Raw genomic sequence first — 13,754 nt, 5'->3', positions numbered from 1 at the left:
TTTTTTCCTCTCTATGACCCTGATAGCCGTTGGCAAGAACAAGTAAGTCATCCATCCATCCATCCATCCTCCCTTCCCATCCATCCAGGACGCCGTCTCGGATGGAAATGCCGTTGGGTCGCTCTTCGCGCGTATGATTGTGAAGATGATATTGAGTGTTGCTTTTTCTTCTTTTCTCTTTGAATGTAGGCGTCTCTCGAAGGGTAAGAAGGGTCTCAAGAAGAAGATGTAAGTGCATCCATTTCTTTTAGCTCGCACGCTGAATCGGCCCTCGCCGGGCAAGATTCAGCAGGAGCGCGATCGCTGGGGTTCAGATGGGAGTGCTCATTGGCTTTTTTTTTATTCACTTTTGAAAAGTGTCGACCCCTTCTCCCGCAAGGACTGGTATGATGTGAAGGCTCCCTCTATGTTCGAGGTCCGCAACTTTGGCAAGACGCTCGTGAACCGCACCCAGGGTTTGAGTATGTAGAGCGCCCCGCTTGATTTGCATGTCGGCGCCGCTGATGACTAACTCATGCATCTCCCATTAGAAAATGCCAACGATGCTCTCAAGGGCCGTGTCTTCGAGATGTCTCTTGGCGATCTCAACAAGGATGAGGACAAGTCCTTCCGCAAGATCAAGCTCCGCGTTGATGAGATCCAGGGCCGCAACTGCTTGACCAACTTCCACGGTATGAGCATGACCTCCGACAAGCTGCGCTCCCTTGTGCGCAAGTGGCAGACCCTCATCGAGGCCCACATCGACGTCAAGACCACCGATGGGTACCTCCTCCGCCTCTTTGCCATTGGCTTCACCAAGCGCCGCTACAACCAGCTCAAGAAGACTACCTATGCCCAGTCCTCCCAGATCAGGCAGATCCGCAAGAAGATGTTCGACATCATCCAGAAGGAGATCACCACCTGCGACCTCAAGGAGGCTGTTATGAAGTTCATCCCCGAGTCGATCGGCCACAAGATCGAGAAGGCATGCCAGGGCATCTACCCCTTGCAGAATGTGTACATCCACAAGGTCAAGATCCTCAAGGTAAGTTGCTGCTTTGCGCTTCGTGGCCTCCGCACCTCCGTCCCAAGCTAAGCATTGCATTGTTTTATAGTCGCCCAAGTTCGACATCTCCAAGCTCCTCGAGCTCCACGGTGATGCCGGAGAGGACGTTGGCGCCAAAGTCAAGTCCAAGGACTTTGTCGAGCCCGCCCCTCTTGAGTCTGTGTAAACCATTTCACGAATCGCTTGGTTTTTTATTCTAGTTTTTTCCGTTTAAAAAACAAATATACAATCTCTATCCCACATCTCGCCCTCCCTCCCTCCTTTAAGTTTAGTTTTATTGGTACGGCATGAGGGCTAAACCAACTAGCTCCCCTCAATTATATCGGATAAAGTTTTAGTTGAGGACGGATTGCGGTTGGTGCTAGATTATAGTGTGTTCTATTGGATTTTGGCTTTAGTCGCTGGGGCGAAGAGAGGATTACGGAAAATTAATGGAATAACGCGAAGTTGGCCCTTATCTGAAAGAAGGATTGGGAGGCAAAAAGCTGACACTTAATGCTATTCCAATATTTGTAGTTGAACAGAAACCAATATTGCACCAACGATATCGCGTCATCCTCGTTTTTTTACAATACTGCAACAAAACCTAAAATACATGAAAAAAGAAAAACCGATAAAACACTAGTGATAAAAGGCCTCCTGTACTCAAGACACTGGATGTCGACATAGTGTGTGGGGTTGCATTTTATATTTTTGCACACATGAACCAACATCTTGTTATTATCCGTGTAAGCTTCTGCGGAAACCACTTTCAAATTTTCATGTCTAAGCCTCAAATATTTGTTCGAAATTCACGACGCGTAAAAAATTTTTCGCAAAATTGCGTCCCCCCTAAGGTTTATTGTTTTATCTTCACCTCTTAATCTCTACCACTTTACCCCATTGCCACTATATGGTTAGCCCATTCTCCCGCGTGTTCAATCTATTCTGAACATGTTTCCACGCAGCCAACGATTCCCAGAAAAAAGTAACCTATTTATCCGTCTCCCTATCTATTGCCACTTGGAGCGTGCAATCACAACAGTGCCATTTAACGCGTTCTGTCTCCTCCCATTTTTGCAATAACTTTTAGAAATCGATCCCACACCTGGACCCGGCGAATACGACGTTAAAGGGGACATTGAACCTAAGCATAGGCGTTACGGCTTCATAGAGCAAGCAGACCGATTCACCGAACCTGAAATGCAAGGTAAATCTGGCACCTGCTTTTTGTTTGAGCCCACTTCCAAGCAGCCCATGTTTCCTAACTTTCCCACCGCTTAGACGAGAATATGCCTCCGCCGAACATTCGCTCCAATTCTACCGCCGCAGCCCTTCCAAAAAAGCGGGTTATGCCGCCCAGCGGAATAGTTCAGGAGCAGAAGCTGAAGAAGGAGGTGCAAGAATGGCGGGACCGCTTCCAGCAACTGAAGATAACCACCCTGAAGGAAATTGAAGTGCTACAAGAAAAACTGAAAAAGACAGAAGTTGGAATGCAAACGGTGGTGAGGGAGAAAAACGCGCTCATGACTACAATTCAAGTCAAGGAGAACGAGTTGTTGGAGCTGGAGGGACGCAATGCAAAACTCTTGAATAATGTAAGACCTTTGACGGCGTCTCTCATTTTGGTTGCCAAGCACACTAACGTGATGTACGCATTTTTCTCATCCGTTTACTTTCTAGTTGGAGAAGGCGGAGAAAGCGGCTGAAAAGCTCTCGGCTAGCAACGCCAAAATGGCAACGCTCTCCCGACGGGTGGAAGAACTTGAGAAAAATAATGCCACATTCCGTGGACGCATGGATGAAGAGCGTGCTCAGTGGGAGCAGCGCGCAGAGAAACTGACCCGCCGCGCGCAAATCGCAGAAACCGAGCTGGAGCAAGAGCGCGAAGAGCGTGGTGTAATGCAACGAAAGCACGAGCAGGCACTGACGGAGGCGGAGCATAAAGCGAAAGAGGTGACGAGAGAATGCGAGAAGGCGAAAAGCAGAGTAGAGGAGCTGAGCGCAAAACAGCAAGAGGCGGAGGAAACGTTGAGAAAGAAGGTGGAGGAGTGGAGGGGGCTGAGAAGAAGACTAGAAGAGCGAATCGACGCACTGGACGAAGAGAAGAAGAAGCTTGAGAGCGTGGTGCGGGATTGCAAGTCAGAAATAGCTCGCCTGGAGGAGGATCTTGCGCAGCAGACGAGGGATTGGAAGGGCAGACTCACCTGCCTGGAGAAGCTGAAGGAGGAGGAGGTCAGCAGGTTGGAGAAGGAAATCTCGCTCACACGGCAAGCGTCAGAGAAAGATCGAGCCCAGCTCGAGGAAGAACTGCGAAAGGAGCAAGAGGCGTGCCGAGCGCGGGACCGTTCGCTTCGCGAGCAGGAGGACGCCGCACGGGAATTGCGACGCGAGATCAAGACAAAGTCCCGCGAGATCGAAGGCTTGCAGGCACAGCTCGACACTCTCCGGGAGCAGATGAACTCAGCCCTCGAGGAGAAGCGGGGTGAAATTGCGGCACTGCAGGACAAGTGCGAAGAGTATCAGGATGCCATGGAGGCGAGGGATTCCGAGCACCTGAAGGCCATCGAGGAGAAGGACCAGGAAATCCGCGAGCTCCAGAACGAGATCGATGCGGCGGACGCAAAAATCGAGGAACTCTCTCGGGAGTTAGAGGCTCTGCAGCAGGAGCTTGCCGACCAAGATCAGGAGAAGAAGAGGGAGATCCAGGTTCTGCTGATGGAGGTTGACGAACACAAGGCCGCTACCCACAAGCTCGAAGCCACTTTGGATGAGCGCCAGGCGGCCCATGAGGAGGAGAGGCTGGGGTGGGAGGCGGAGCGGAAAGAGTCCAGTGCGCGACAGGCTTCTTTGCTCGAGATGGTGGAGACCCTCGAGAAGGACTTGGAGAGCGCGGAGAAGAACTACCAAGAGCTGAGCGAGGAGAAGGAGCGCCAGGCGACCAAGTTCTTCGAGCTGCTTGAACAAGCGCGCGAGGAACACCTGCGGGTGGAGGAGGAGCTGCGCGGCTATGCAGATCACCTGCATTCGGCCATGCGGCAACAGCACGAGGAGCACAAGAGGCATCTGCAGGATGCCACACATCGCGCGGAAAAGGTCGAGAGAGAGCTGAGCGCGGAGAGGAGGGGCGCGCAGCAGCAGGCGAAACTCATCCAGGAGCTCGAGGTCGAGTCGGAGAGGATGGATCGCGTGAATGCCAAACTCTCCAAAGCACTACAGGACGCACTCAACGCAATGAATGCCCTCCGCGAGGTGAATTCGGAGAGAGACGAGGGAGAGGAGGAGGGCAATCGAACTTTGGGGATCACGGAGCTCCGCCACGAGGTCACGGACACGGCCGCTCGGCTGCAGGAGCTCAACGCAAGCCTGGGGCTTGAGCTCGGGCGGGCGATGGACGACCACGCCCAGCATACCCTCAGCTATGCCGAGATGGAGCGCCACCAACTCGAGGAAGCGTGCTTCCAGCTCCGGGCCCGCCAGACGGTCGATGCCAAGCTGATCGCGGACCTGGAGCGGCGTGTCAGCGACGAGCAGATTGCCGCGGAGCGAGCGGCGATGGAGGTGGAGGATCACCAGAGGAGGATCGAGGAGCTTGAGAAGCGACTGGAAGAGAAGGAGCTGAGTGAGATGGAACGGGAGGCGGACGGGGAGGAGCTGGAGGGGCTCAGGGCAGAGTTGGCGGCAAAAGAGGCGGAGTGTGCACGGCTGGAGAGGCTGGTTGCGCTGGGTCAAGAGGAGCGCCGGCGCTATGAGGAGGTGGTGCAGGAGGCGCGCGAGCAACAGGACCGGGCCATCGCCGACATGGCAAGGTAAGGAGGCTTATCTTTTTTTTTTTCGGGATCCGATGACTGACCTCTTGTCCCCTGCCTTCTGCCAGTCTTTATGAGCAGCTGCAATCTTCCGAGGCTCAGCGGGCGGAGATGGAGGAGCTTGAGAACAAGGTGCACCTGCTCATGGAGAAGTACTCGCTGGTCGACGGTGAGCTGTCCAAGCTCAACGGCCTCAACGCGCAGCTCGCGGGCCACCAGAACCTCCGCCAGCGCATCAGATATGTGAGCAAGCTGAAGGAGGAGAATCTGCGGCTGAAGAAGGAGAACCTTGAGCTGGGGCGCGCTAAGGACCAGAGCAGGATCCGGATCATGCAGCTTGAGCGGGAGCTGGAGGCGTACAAGGCAGTGGGGGTTCCGTCGGTGCGCTCGCGGGTAGCGAGGCACGTGCTCAACTCGTCGGTGGGGCCCGGGGGGAGCGTGCGCGGGTTTGGGGCGAGCGTGAGCGTGCGCCGAGAGCCGATGGCTGCGGTGAAGGAGGAGAAGTCCGTGTTCGGCGAAAGCGCGGGCATGCTGACCATGAGCCAGCTGGTTCCTCCGGGGAACTGACCCCCTCTTCTTCCTTCTCCTCCCGTCCACCTCCCCCTCCCCCAGTGTCTTCCTCTACCCCCATTTTTTACCCTCTAATACCTAGTCATATTTCGCTTTAATTATTGATTGTACCATGTCGTCTTTTTCACTAGTTTGTTTGATTTTTCTTCTCCTTTATCTATTACCTTGTTGTGTGCCGTGTGTATCTGTCGATGTCCATTTATTTTTTTTCTTTAGTAGTAAATATTCCCGATTCTTTTTTCTTGCTTATGGCTTAGACAAAGCCACTCTTGATTTCATGGACCAAATGAGTTATGATTTTAAAAAAAAAAAGACCAGGTACTAAGCACAGAACAAACAGACAGAAGGCAATAAATAATAAAAAATATCAAGAGAGAGAAAAAAAGGAATATATATAGTAGTAGAATATGTACTCAACTTCAGCAGAATTACTATTAGTTGAACCTTTTACTAACACAAAGCATAGGCAAAGGATTCATGATGAGGGTGAGAAGATAGGGAGTAGGAATGGGTAAAGGAGGTCGAGGGAGAGTTAGATACATCAGCGGGAGTTGAGTTGGAAGGGGAGAAGGCGAAAGAGGAAGAAGAGAAGAAAGGGGGAAATGAATTAGACAGAGAGAGAACCTCAAAGAGACTAGGAAAACTGCGAAGGTTGGGGGGAGAAGCACGAGGAGAAGGGTGAAAGGAAAGGAAGGGGGTGCGTTCCTCCAAGGAAGTATGCACTAAACAGCATCAGGGCCTTAAAAGGAGAGGAAAGAGCAAAAACAATCATGACGAATCGACTCCATTCTCGCGCTAACCTTCGAACGCAAACACTTCTTCGTCGCTAACATCCAACCAGTCGTCTTTCTCGTCGTGATCCAAATGGCCGATTTCGAGGCCACACGCCCCTCTGCTCTTCTCCCAAGGCGACGACTTGGCTAGGCCAAAGTCCAACATCATTGGCAGTGGGCGCGAAAAGTCCATCTCTGCTGGCTCATCGGCCATATCGGACCATGAGAATGAAATCCCCGAGTCGACGCCATCATTGGCAAATGGCACTGGCTCGCAAAGTGGTTTGGAGGGTTTGGTGGGCACTGTTTTGACGTGCGAAGAGAACGATGCATATCCTTCGTCGGCATCCATCACGTCGGACCACGAACCAGAAATTTCTCCTAGGATCAGCTCCTCGGTCTGCTCCGCAGCTGCCTCCTCGTCGTCGTCCACCAAGAGTCTCTCGACGCTATTAAAGAGCATTCGCAGCTTGGGGATGGAGGGGCGGGCGCCAGGATCCACAGACAGCACCGTCGCCACCATCGACAGGCATTCACGCGTCACCTTTGGGAACAGGGCCTCCAATACGCCGAGGGGATCGCGGACATAGGCCGCAAACACAGGGTCCCTTTCGCTAGCCTCTTGCCACGGATTCTTCCTTGTGAGCATGGCAAGCAAGAGGATCCCCAGAGCCCATATGTCGCCCTTAGCCGCATCATACTCTTTTCCCTCGAGGGCGGCATCCTCGTGTTGCTCTGGGGGGATGTAGGCGAGCGTGCCGCACCCGTATTCTCCATTGTATGACTCCTGAGTCGCGAGCCCAAAATCGGCCAACTTGAGGGTGCCTTCTTCGGAGATGAGCAGGTTCTCGGGCTTGATGTCGCGGTGGAACACTTTCTGGGAGTGGCAATACTCAACGGCATCCAGCACCTGCCGGAACAGCTCGCGGGCTTCTTTGCCGCTGACGCCCTCGGAGCCGATCAGGTCGAACACGTCCCCGCCGGAGCACAATTCCATGGCGATCCATACATCCTCCTCTCCAGGGAGGTCGATGACTCGCTCCAGGCGGACCACGTTGGGGTGGCGCAGGCGGCGGTGGAGGGCAAATTCTTGGCGGAGCAGAGAAAGCTCGTTGGAGGAGAGGCCCATCTTCGACAGACGCTTAACGGCATGGTATGAGTTGGTGCACAGGTCGTGTGCGAGGTAGAGGCACCCATAGGTGCCGCTCCCTATTACGTCCACAAGTTCGAGGCGGCCGTCAAGGATCAGGCCGAGCTTGCGCTGAGCGTAGGTGATGAGAGCTTGTGAATCCATGATGAGCAGATTGTGATTTTGGGCGAACTGAAAAGTATGGAATGAGATGAAATAATAAAATAGAGGGAGAAAAAAAAAAGAGCTTATCCTCAAGACAAGAAATGTATATATAAGAATAATAAAATATGATACAGCTGTAAGGGAAAAAGAAATAGAATGGTATTTTCTTTTTGGCCTGGTTGTCGATCAACGACGCTTTAGTGGTGTGCTAGCAGAGATTATATATAAGGGGGAAAGAAATGAGCATGATTTTCTGTAATCTAGAGGTGATTGCAAAGGGGCAGAGGGGCAATGGGGGCAGTGTATCGATTAGTGGGCAAGGCGTGCCATTTTCATGCAGTGCTTTTTGGGGGTGCTTTTTGGATGGGAGTTGAAAAGAGAGAAGAAGAAGGTGGAGAGGAATAAAGACAATGAGAACTGGAGCCGAATTTTGTATTCTCTGGACGAGAACAGGTATTTATGAGCTGAGGGGCTAGCGGAAGGGTGGGCCGATGGAGATATACTAGGGGCAGAGAAAAAGAAAAAAAGAGGAAGAAGAAAAATAAGGGAAAAGAAAAAGGAGGAAAAAAGGAGAAGAAGGAGCTAAAAAAAAAGACGGGTGAAGAATAGAAGGATTATTCCACAAAAGTTAATGAAGCGTCGCTGAAAAGAAGGAAAAGGAAAAAAATATATGAGAAAAATGAAATACAAGAAGATGGATTCTCTTCTTCATTTTTGATCCGGCCAATGGGTGGCCACCTGCGTTCACCATTCTCACAGGACTCACCTGACCAAGAAACAGAGCAGCAAACCTGCTTTGCAGAACTCGACCCGCACAAAAATGGTGCAAGCAGTCCCCTCGCGGTCTGGGCTCTCCGATTTCAAAAATGACGAAGATCCCCGGTGTTGCAAATAGCAATAAGAAAAATTCCTGGCGGATTCTTTAAGGAAAGCGCATGGCCTGGCGGGCATTGCCCTGGTCAAGATCATGATCACGATCCCGCCGATGGAATTGGCCGGATCTACGGCGAGGCTTGATCTAAAGAGAATGCAACGCTCGACGGCCCATCTACGCAGAATATGTCCAGATTGCCTTTGCAGCAACCAAGCAAGAGGGGCCCGCCCGGTTTTCTCTAGAGCACCTTCCCAGCTGTGCGGGTCACCCGAGCACCGGCGTTTCCAGAGGATCGAAAACAACGAGAGGCCCAAATAAGCCTAAATACACTCGGAACGGTGGGATATACCGTGCACATCTTTCGAATCGGCGCCTTTCCAGCCGCAAGCACAAGCGCAGGATCCCTCGATGCAGCCGGGTCTAGCCATGACTCCCTTCGAGGGGCTCAATTGGCCTCCGGGGCATCTCACTCTTAAACTCTCGATCTAGAGCATCTGGGCGTGAGGCATTTTCGAATCGGAAGAAATAATACTCGGAGGCCAGGGCCGCGACGACGCGCAATCCCATAGCGGATCATTTGTTGTAGGATATGCTTTTTAGTTTCAATGGGTCTACACTCGGGGGCCCTCTTAATTTCTTTCCCTCATCAACAAGATGTTCGCATTGTATTAAGCAAAGGCTTTGCACTCACTCTTCAATCCGAGGGCTGATGCATGGAAGGATGATATTTATTATTTTACACTGTAAAGACTCACTCCCATCCTGGCCCTCTTAACCGCTGCCTCCAGTCTCTGCTCCTCCTCCGGTCCCCATAGCTGCTCATGGGGTATCTGGCTTAGGGGGGTGGACGCGTACAGCCGCTGGTAGGCGCTCTTTTTGGCTTTTAACCTAAAATGCACAAGAGCAAGATCAGAGCTTAGCTCCAAGATTCGACGCTTGTAACGGAGATAGAGTTTCAAAAGAATGAAGCACGATCCCTCGAGCCACTTTGTGCCTTAGGATGATTACCTCAGCATCTCGGCAGTATCCCCCATACCGCCGAACACAATAAGTGCACTGCACTTGGGCAGCATGGCGTACACTCGCCCAATCCGCTCGTCGGTTAGCGCTAGCGCCGCCTGAACCACCTCTTTATCCATCTCTTTGTCCTCCTCTTCCTCCTCCTCCTTCTCTTCCTCAGGATTAAGGTTCAATGTGGGGGAAGGGGTCACCTCGTCTTCTACAATGAAAGCTTGTGGTCAATAAGGAACCTTGACTATAAATAAAGGCCAAACCCGGGGCCCCTCTGAAGTCTAAAGAAATGCCAACCTTGAGGCTTCAGCGAAGATTCGTCTGTCTCCGCCGCTCCTTGAGATATGAATAGCCAAAATAAGTTATTAAAGAGATAATGAAAAGAAGAGAATTAGCACTAAAAGAAACATTTCCTCCGGTCTCAAGAGAGGGATGATTCAGAGGTCCCTTACCTCGCGCCGTCTTGGCGTCCCAGAGTTCACAAAAGCGCACCCACACAAACTCGCTGTCCTCTAGCGCCGCACTGACGGCCGTGGTCGCCTCCTCGTCCGAACTGCACTCCAAAATCCTCCGTACATGGGTGCCTGCACACCGCACCGCCATGCTATCTTTGCGATCGACCACCGCAATGCGGGTACTGCTGCACCTCTCAAGTCGTTCGAAAAGCGTTTCCTGCTCCGAGGCAAACTCCCCGAAGGACGGGCCTTTCTTCAGCTTCAACTGCACCAAGTCTAAACAGGCACGTGCGTCCTCTGCCGAGTCATGCCCGGATGTATGCTGCTGAATCGAGCGATCGAGCCACTTCTGCGCAAGAAACTTGAGACTGGGCCGAAATGGAATTCCTCGGACGTGGTGGTATATCAGCGAGGTGTCAATCACAAAAGGATGCGCATATTTCAGCACTCGCAGATCGCACTCGAGGCTATGTCCAATGAGGATCGTGTTCTCGTCAATGAGGGCTTGCAGCTTGCATTGCACTTCCTGTAGGGTGGTGGTGACCTCGAGCAGCGCCTTCTCGGTAATGCCACTGTATCTTAGAGTGTGAATAGAGGTGCAGGAGGAGGAGAAGAAAAGTTGGCTTAATCACTTAAGGAACTTGGAGTGTCACTAAAGCATCCCCCCTACTTACTTGGTCAAATAGTCGAGAATGGGACGCTCGGGTTTAACCAGCTGATCGTAGAGGATGCCCGCCTCGTTCAAAAGGGTAACTCGGGTCAGCTCCAAACCCTCGGAAGTTCTACACTTTTAAATAACAAAATGAGTCAGACAAAGCCACAGATCAGCCAATATACATCGATGCCAACCATCTCACAATCAATTGCCATCAGATGCTTTGGCTTTCCAAGATCCGGTGAGGTGACCCGCGTCTCCACCCAGTCCTCTCCAGGAAGCTTGCCGTCGCTTGACCAGCAGGAGGGGAGCGGGTATTCGTGCTCCACTAGCTCCTCGCGTGTCATGACATAGAAATTGGGAGAGCGCGTTGCCGGCGACTTCTCCACTATCACAAGAGACGAGATGCTTCAAAAGAGGAGCTCTATTAATATAGGGAAATGTCTACTCACGCCAGGCTTTTTGGGCTCGTTTCCGACGCTTTTCCGACTTTGGGATGGGACACATTAAAAAGCTTTGGAGGGCCGAAAGAGGACGGTGCCTATCGCTGGGGACTTTGGTCGGTAACACGTGCTTGAAAATGCTACTGAAATGAGGAATATTGGATGCAGTGGGCATGGGAAGGGGGTGGCGATGGGAGTTTTGTTCGTGTGAAATGGAAAAATGACTGAATTCTAGACCTGGGATGTGGAGGACCACCAATTTCTTAATGAATGACTTGTTCTGGTGAGCAAGGAGATCGGTTAGGCGCTGAAGTAATGTGAAACCGAAATAAAAGCAAATGAATCATCTCAATTACCTTAACCAGCATCCAGGGGGTATTCACACCATCGGCCAGACACCAGAGTACTAAGTCACGGATATCATGAATGTTGATATTGCCGCCCATTTTGAATCCATGCAAATTGAAGAGAAACTCCGGGTAATTGCTCTGTAATTCCATAGTTACAAAATACGAACCATATACTTGATGTCAAAGAGGCGGTGCCTACCTCATGGGCTTTTTTCTTGTTCTTCTTTCGCTTCTTCGTTTCGATCTTCTCGGGTGAGAGCTCATGGCCATGCTCGTAGGGCCGTTTATTTCCGCTGTCATCGGTGGGTGTATCGTCAGAGTCATGAGATTGGGAAACAGAGAGAAGATTGGGAGGAGTGTCGCTCGCTAAACGTGTGGGCACAGGCGATGCCGATTCATCTATAGGTTCTTCCATCATGAACTATACGGACGTAGACCGAAGGAAGCGGCTAGCCTTGTAGGAGACCACTGGAAACAGTCACATTGAAAACAAATACACCATATTTGGTCTTGGACAAGAGATCCAAAAGTAAAAATTTCTTTCATTTCCCCACATTAGAACAGGCCTGGAAAAAAAAGAGACAATCAAATAAACAAAGGAAACGAGTGTTCTCAATAGAATCAAACATGAAAAATACACGAATATCAAAGCATTATAAAAAATGGCTATAATCTCACATGTTGTATATATATATGTATGTATATATATAAAAAGAAAATATATATAAAATAGAGAGTTATCAGTATTAAAAAAGAAGAAAAAACGAAGGATTAGGGTGCTTCTTCTCCACCTCGTCCTGATCTCCGCCACCTGGGCGGTCTCTGTGAGGCTTGTTTCCCCTTCAATTCTCCTACAACTCCCCGCATTCTTTTACCGAGCTCAGCCAGTCCATTTACACTACTGGCTTTCGGCTCCACGGATCGAGGGGAAAGCGCTGGATTAGCTCCTGTAGAGGGAATAGTCGACGAGGCAATCGGGAAAAGAGGTGAGGCTGGCGGGGTGGATGAACAGCAGGTACTCGTCGAAGAGTAGAGTGATACCACGGAAGTGGATGAGTGCGAGCGCGATTTCCGAGTTTTGGTGGACTTTGGAGCACCGTGGGTCTGCACTGGATCTGTACTCGGTTTTTCAGGGCGGTGTTTATGGCGCGACTTCACAAAGCCATTGGGCTGTTCGCGTGGCGACTCCATCAGCTCTGATGTGTCCAACCAACGACGCTGCTCATCTCCTTGAGCGACGTAGGGCTGAAGCTTCTTGAGCTCTTGATGGAGGCTCTTGAGCGTGCCCTATGACAAAAACATTGGGGGTTCAGAGAGAGATCTAGTCCAGTGGCGTACTGGATACCTACCGTGATACTCAGCATATATTGATCGCTTTCCTCATTATGAAGTTGCCATTTCCGTATGGCAAGTCTGTATTGATCTTCTATGAACTTGGAGTCGCTGTCGGTAGTCTCAATGTCAAGCTTCTCAAGACCAAGGGGAATCGACGTGGCTATGGCAGGTGCAATAGATATGAGTGCATCTCAATGGTCGAGCAACAAGATAGGCGCATGCTTACCGGGCTCTACTCCCAGGCTTTTGAGTTGTAGCCTTAGCGCCTGGTTGGTCAAGCGGAGCTGCTTCAGAGCCTCTCCAGCCTCCTCACAGTTTTTCAAATACACCTGGCGCATGATTTCCTTTTCGGTATTAAAGGAGGCCTCCACATCTTGGCACTTCTTCTTCAATTCCGAGGTCTCTTTATTGCGCTCTTTCACCAATGCATAGTATTTCCGCCTCCACTCATCCGATTCAGCGCGCTTTGCCTCGAGGTCGGACTGGAGTTTCGATGCGTATTGTTCAAGGCTGTCTTCTCGATCTTGCACGGAGGATTTATCAAGGCTCAGGGTACTGCGCGAAGTGCGCGTGGGAGAAGATGGGTCATGGTTAGAATATATACTAGACTGCTCTTGAGATGGCGAGTAGGGCAACGGACTATGGTCCAAAAAAAAAGGCTCAAATGCAAGATTATATTTTTTTCAATATTTCCAATGAAATCTAACCTTGATGGCCGACTTCCCACCGTCCGAACGATTGGCTTCTCTCCTGGAGTGGTCACTTCGTAAGGAATGGACTCGAAGCCCTTCAACTCGCGCAGCGATAAAGGAATTCCTCTAATATGATCTTTCTAGTTAGAGCCCAAATATGAAGGAACATTGCGCCTCTGTCTAGAGACTGTGTACCTTGAAGGGGAGCCCGGCCGGTTCGCTGGAGAAGCTTCATGAGTAGCCGCAGCCTCATCTAATGTTTCAGCAATAGATCGATGAGATCGGCCGCCAATAGAGTGTACCAACCGGCGACGCGGAGAAGGGGAATCTTGGGAAGAGCGTGAGGAGGATTTGGAAGGCAATGACATGACTTTTTCCATAAGAGCAAAGGGGAAACAGGGTAGAAGAGAGGGGAAAGATGCACGTAGATTGATTGAGGTGAGGATAATTCAGATATTAATGATGGTTC

At 51.0% G+C, this 13,754-nt stretch overlaps 5 protein-coding genes across 5 annotated transcripts; 2 read left to right on the top strand and 3 right to left on the bottom strand.

Annotated features, from left to right (window-relative positions):
- Positions 1 to 13: 13 nt before the first annotated feature.
- On the top strand, positions 14 to 1,211 carry VTP21DRAFT_7948 (40S ribosomal eS1 domain-containing protein; the record flags this gene model as incomplete). Its single annotated transcript, XM_069398745.1, has 5 exons — positions 14 to 42; positions 190 to 228; positions 358 to 461; positions 531 to 1,024; positions 1,095 to 1,211. The coding sequence occupies 5 exons, from the start codon at positions 14 to 16 to the stop codon at positions 1,209 to 1,211; spliced, it is 783 nt and encodes a 260-aa protein (XP_069246130.1).
- A 767-nt stretch (positions 1,212 to 1,978) lies between these two features.
- Positions 1,979 to 5,400, top strand: VTP21DRAFT_7947 (uncharacterized protein; the record flags this gene model as incomplete). The annotated part of the gene is made up of 5 exons (XM_069398744.1): positions 1,979 to 2,012; positions 2,118 to 2,234; positions 2,309 to 2,622; positions 2,708 to 4,833; positions 4,902 to 5,400. 5 exons carry the CDS (start codon positions 1,979 to 1,981, stop codon positions 5,398 to 5,400), a joined length of 3,090 nt encoding a protein of 1,029 aa, XP_069246129.1.
- Positions 5,401 to 6,198: 798 nt separating this feature from the next.
- Positions 6,199 to 7,470, bottom strand: VTP21DRAFT_7946 (uncharacterized protein; the record flags this gene model as incomplete). The annotated part of the gene is made up of 1 exon (XM_069398743.1): positions 6,199 to 7,470. The coding sequence occupies one exon, from the start codon at positions 7,468 to 7,470 to the stop codon at positions 6,199 to 6,201; it is 1,272 nt and encodes a 423-aa protein (XP_069246128.1).
- Positions 7,471 to 7,779: 309 nt separating this feature from the next.
- On the bottom strand, positions 7,780 to 11,676 carry VTP21DRAFT_7945 (uncharacterized protein; the record flags this gene model as incomplete). The annotated part of the gene is made up of 12 exons (XM_069398742.1): positions 7,780 to 7,972; positions 8,237 to 8,542; positions 8,613 to 8,764; positions 9,100 to 9,232; positions 9,353 to 9,563; positions 9,653 to 9,691; positions 9,808 to 10,388; positions 10,485 to 10,597; positions 10,660 to 10,853; positions 10,918 to 11,188; positions 11,265 to 11,396; positions 11,458 to 11,676. The coding sequence occupies 12 exons, from the start codon at positions 11,674 to 11,676 to the stop codon at positions 7,780 to 7,782; spliced, it is 2,544 nt and encodes an 847-aa protein (XP_069246127.1).
- Positions 11,677 to 12,029: 353 nt separating this feature from the next.
- On the bottom strand, positions 12,030 to 13,665 carry VTP21DRAFT_7944 (uncharacterized protein; the record flags this gene model as incomplete). Its single annotated transcript, XM_069398741.1, has 5 exons — positions 12,030 to 12,545; positions 12,608 to 12,753; positions 12,820 to 13,232; positions 13,301 to 13,411; positions 13,481 to 13,665. The coding sequence occupies 5 exons, from the start codon at positions 13,663 to 13,665 to the stop codon at positions 12,030 to 12,032; spliced, it is 1,371 nt and encodes a 456-aa protein (XP_069246126.1).
- Positions 13,666 to 13,754: the final 89 nt, after the last annotated feature.

Source organism: Calcarisporiella thermophila (genome assembly GCF_041956535.1).
Source record: "Calcarisporiella thermophila strain CBS 279.70 unplaced genomic scaffold VTP21scaffold_34, whole genome shotgun sequence".
NCBI lineage: Eukaryota > Fungi > Calcarisporiellomycota > Calcarisporiellomycetes > Calcarisporiellales > Calcarisporiellaceae > Calcarisporiella > Calcarisporiella thermophila.
Note: the sequence above shows the minus strand (reverse complement) of the source record. Positions and strands in the feature narration are given on the sequence as shown.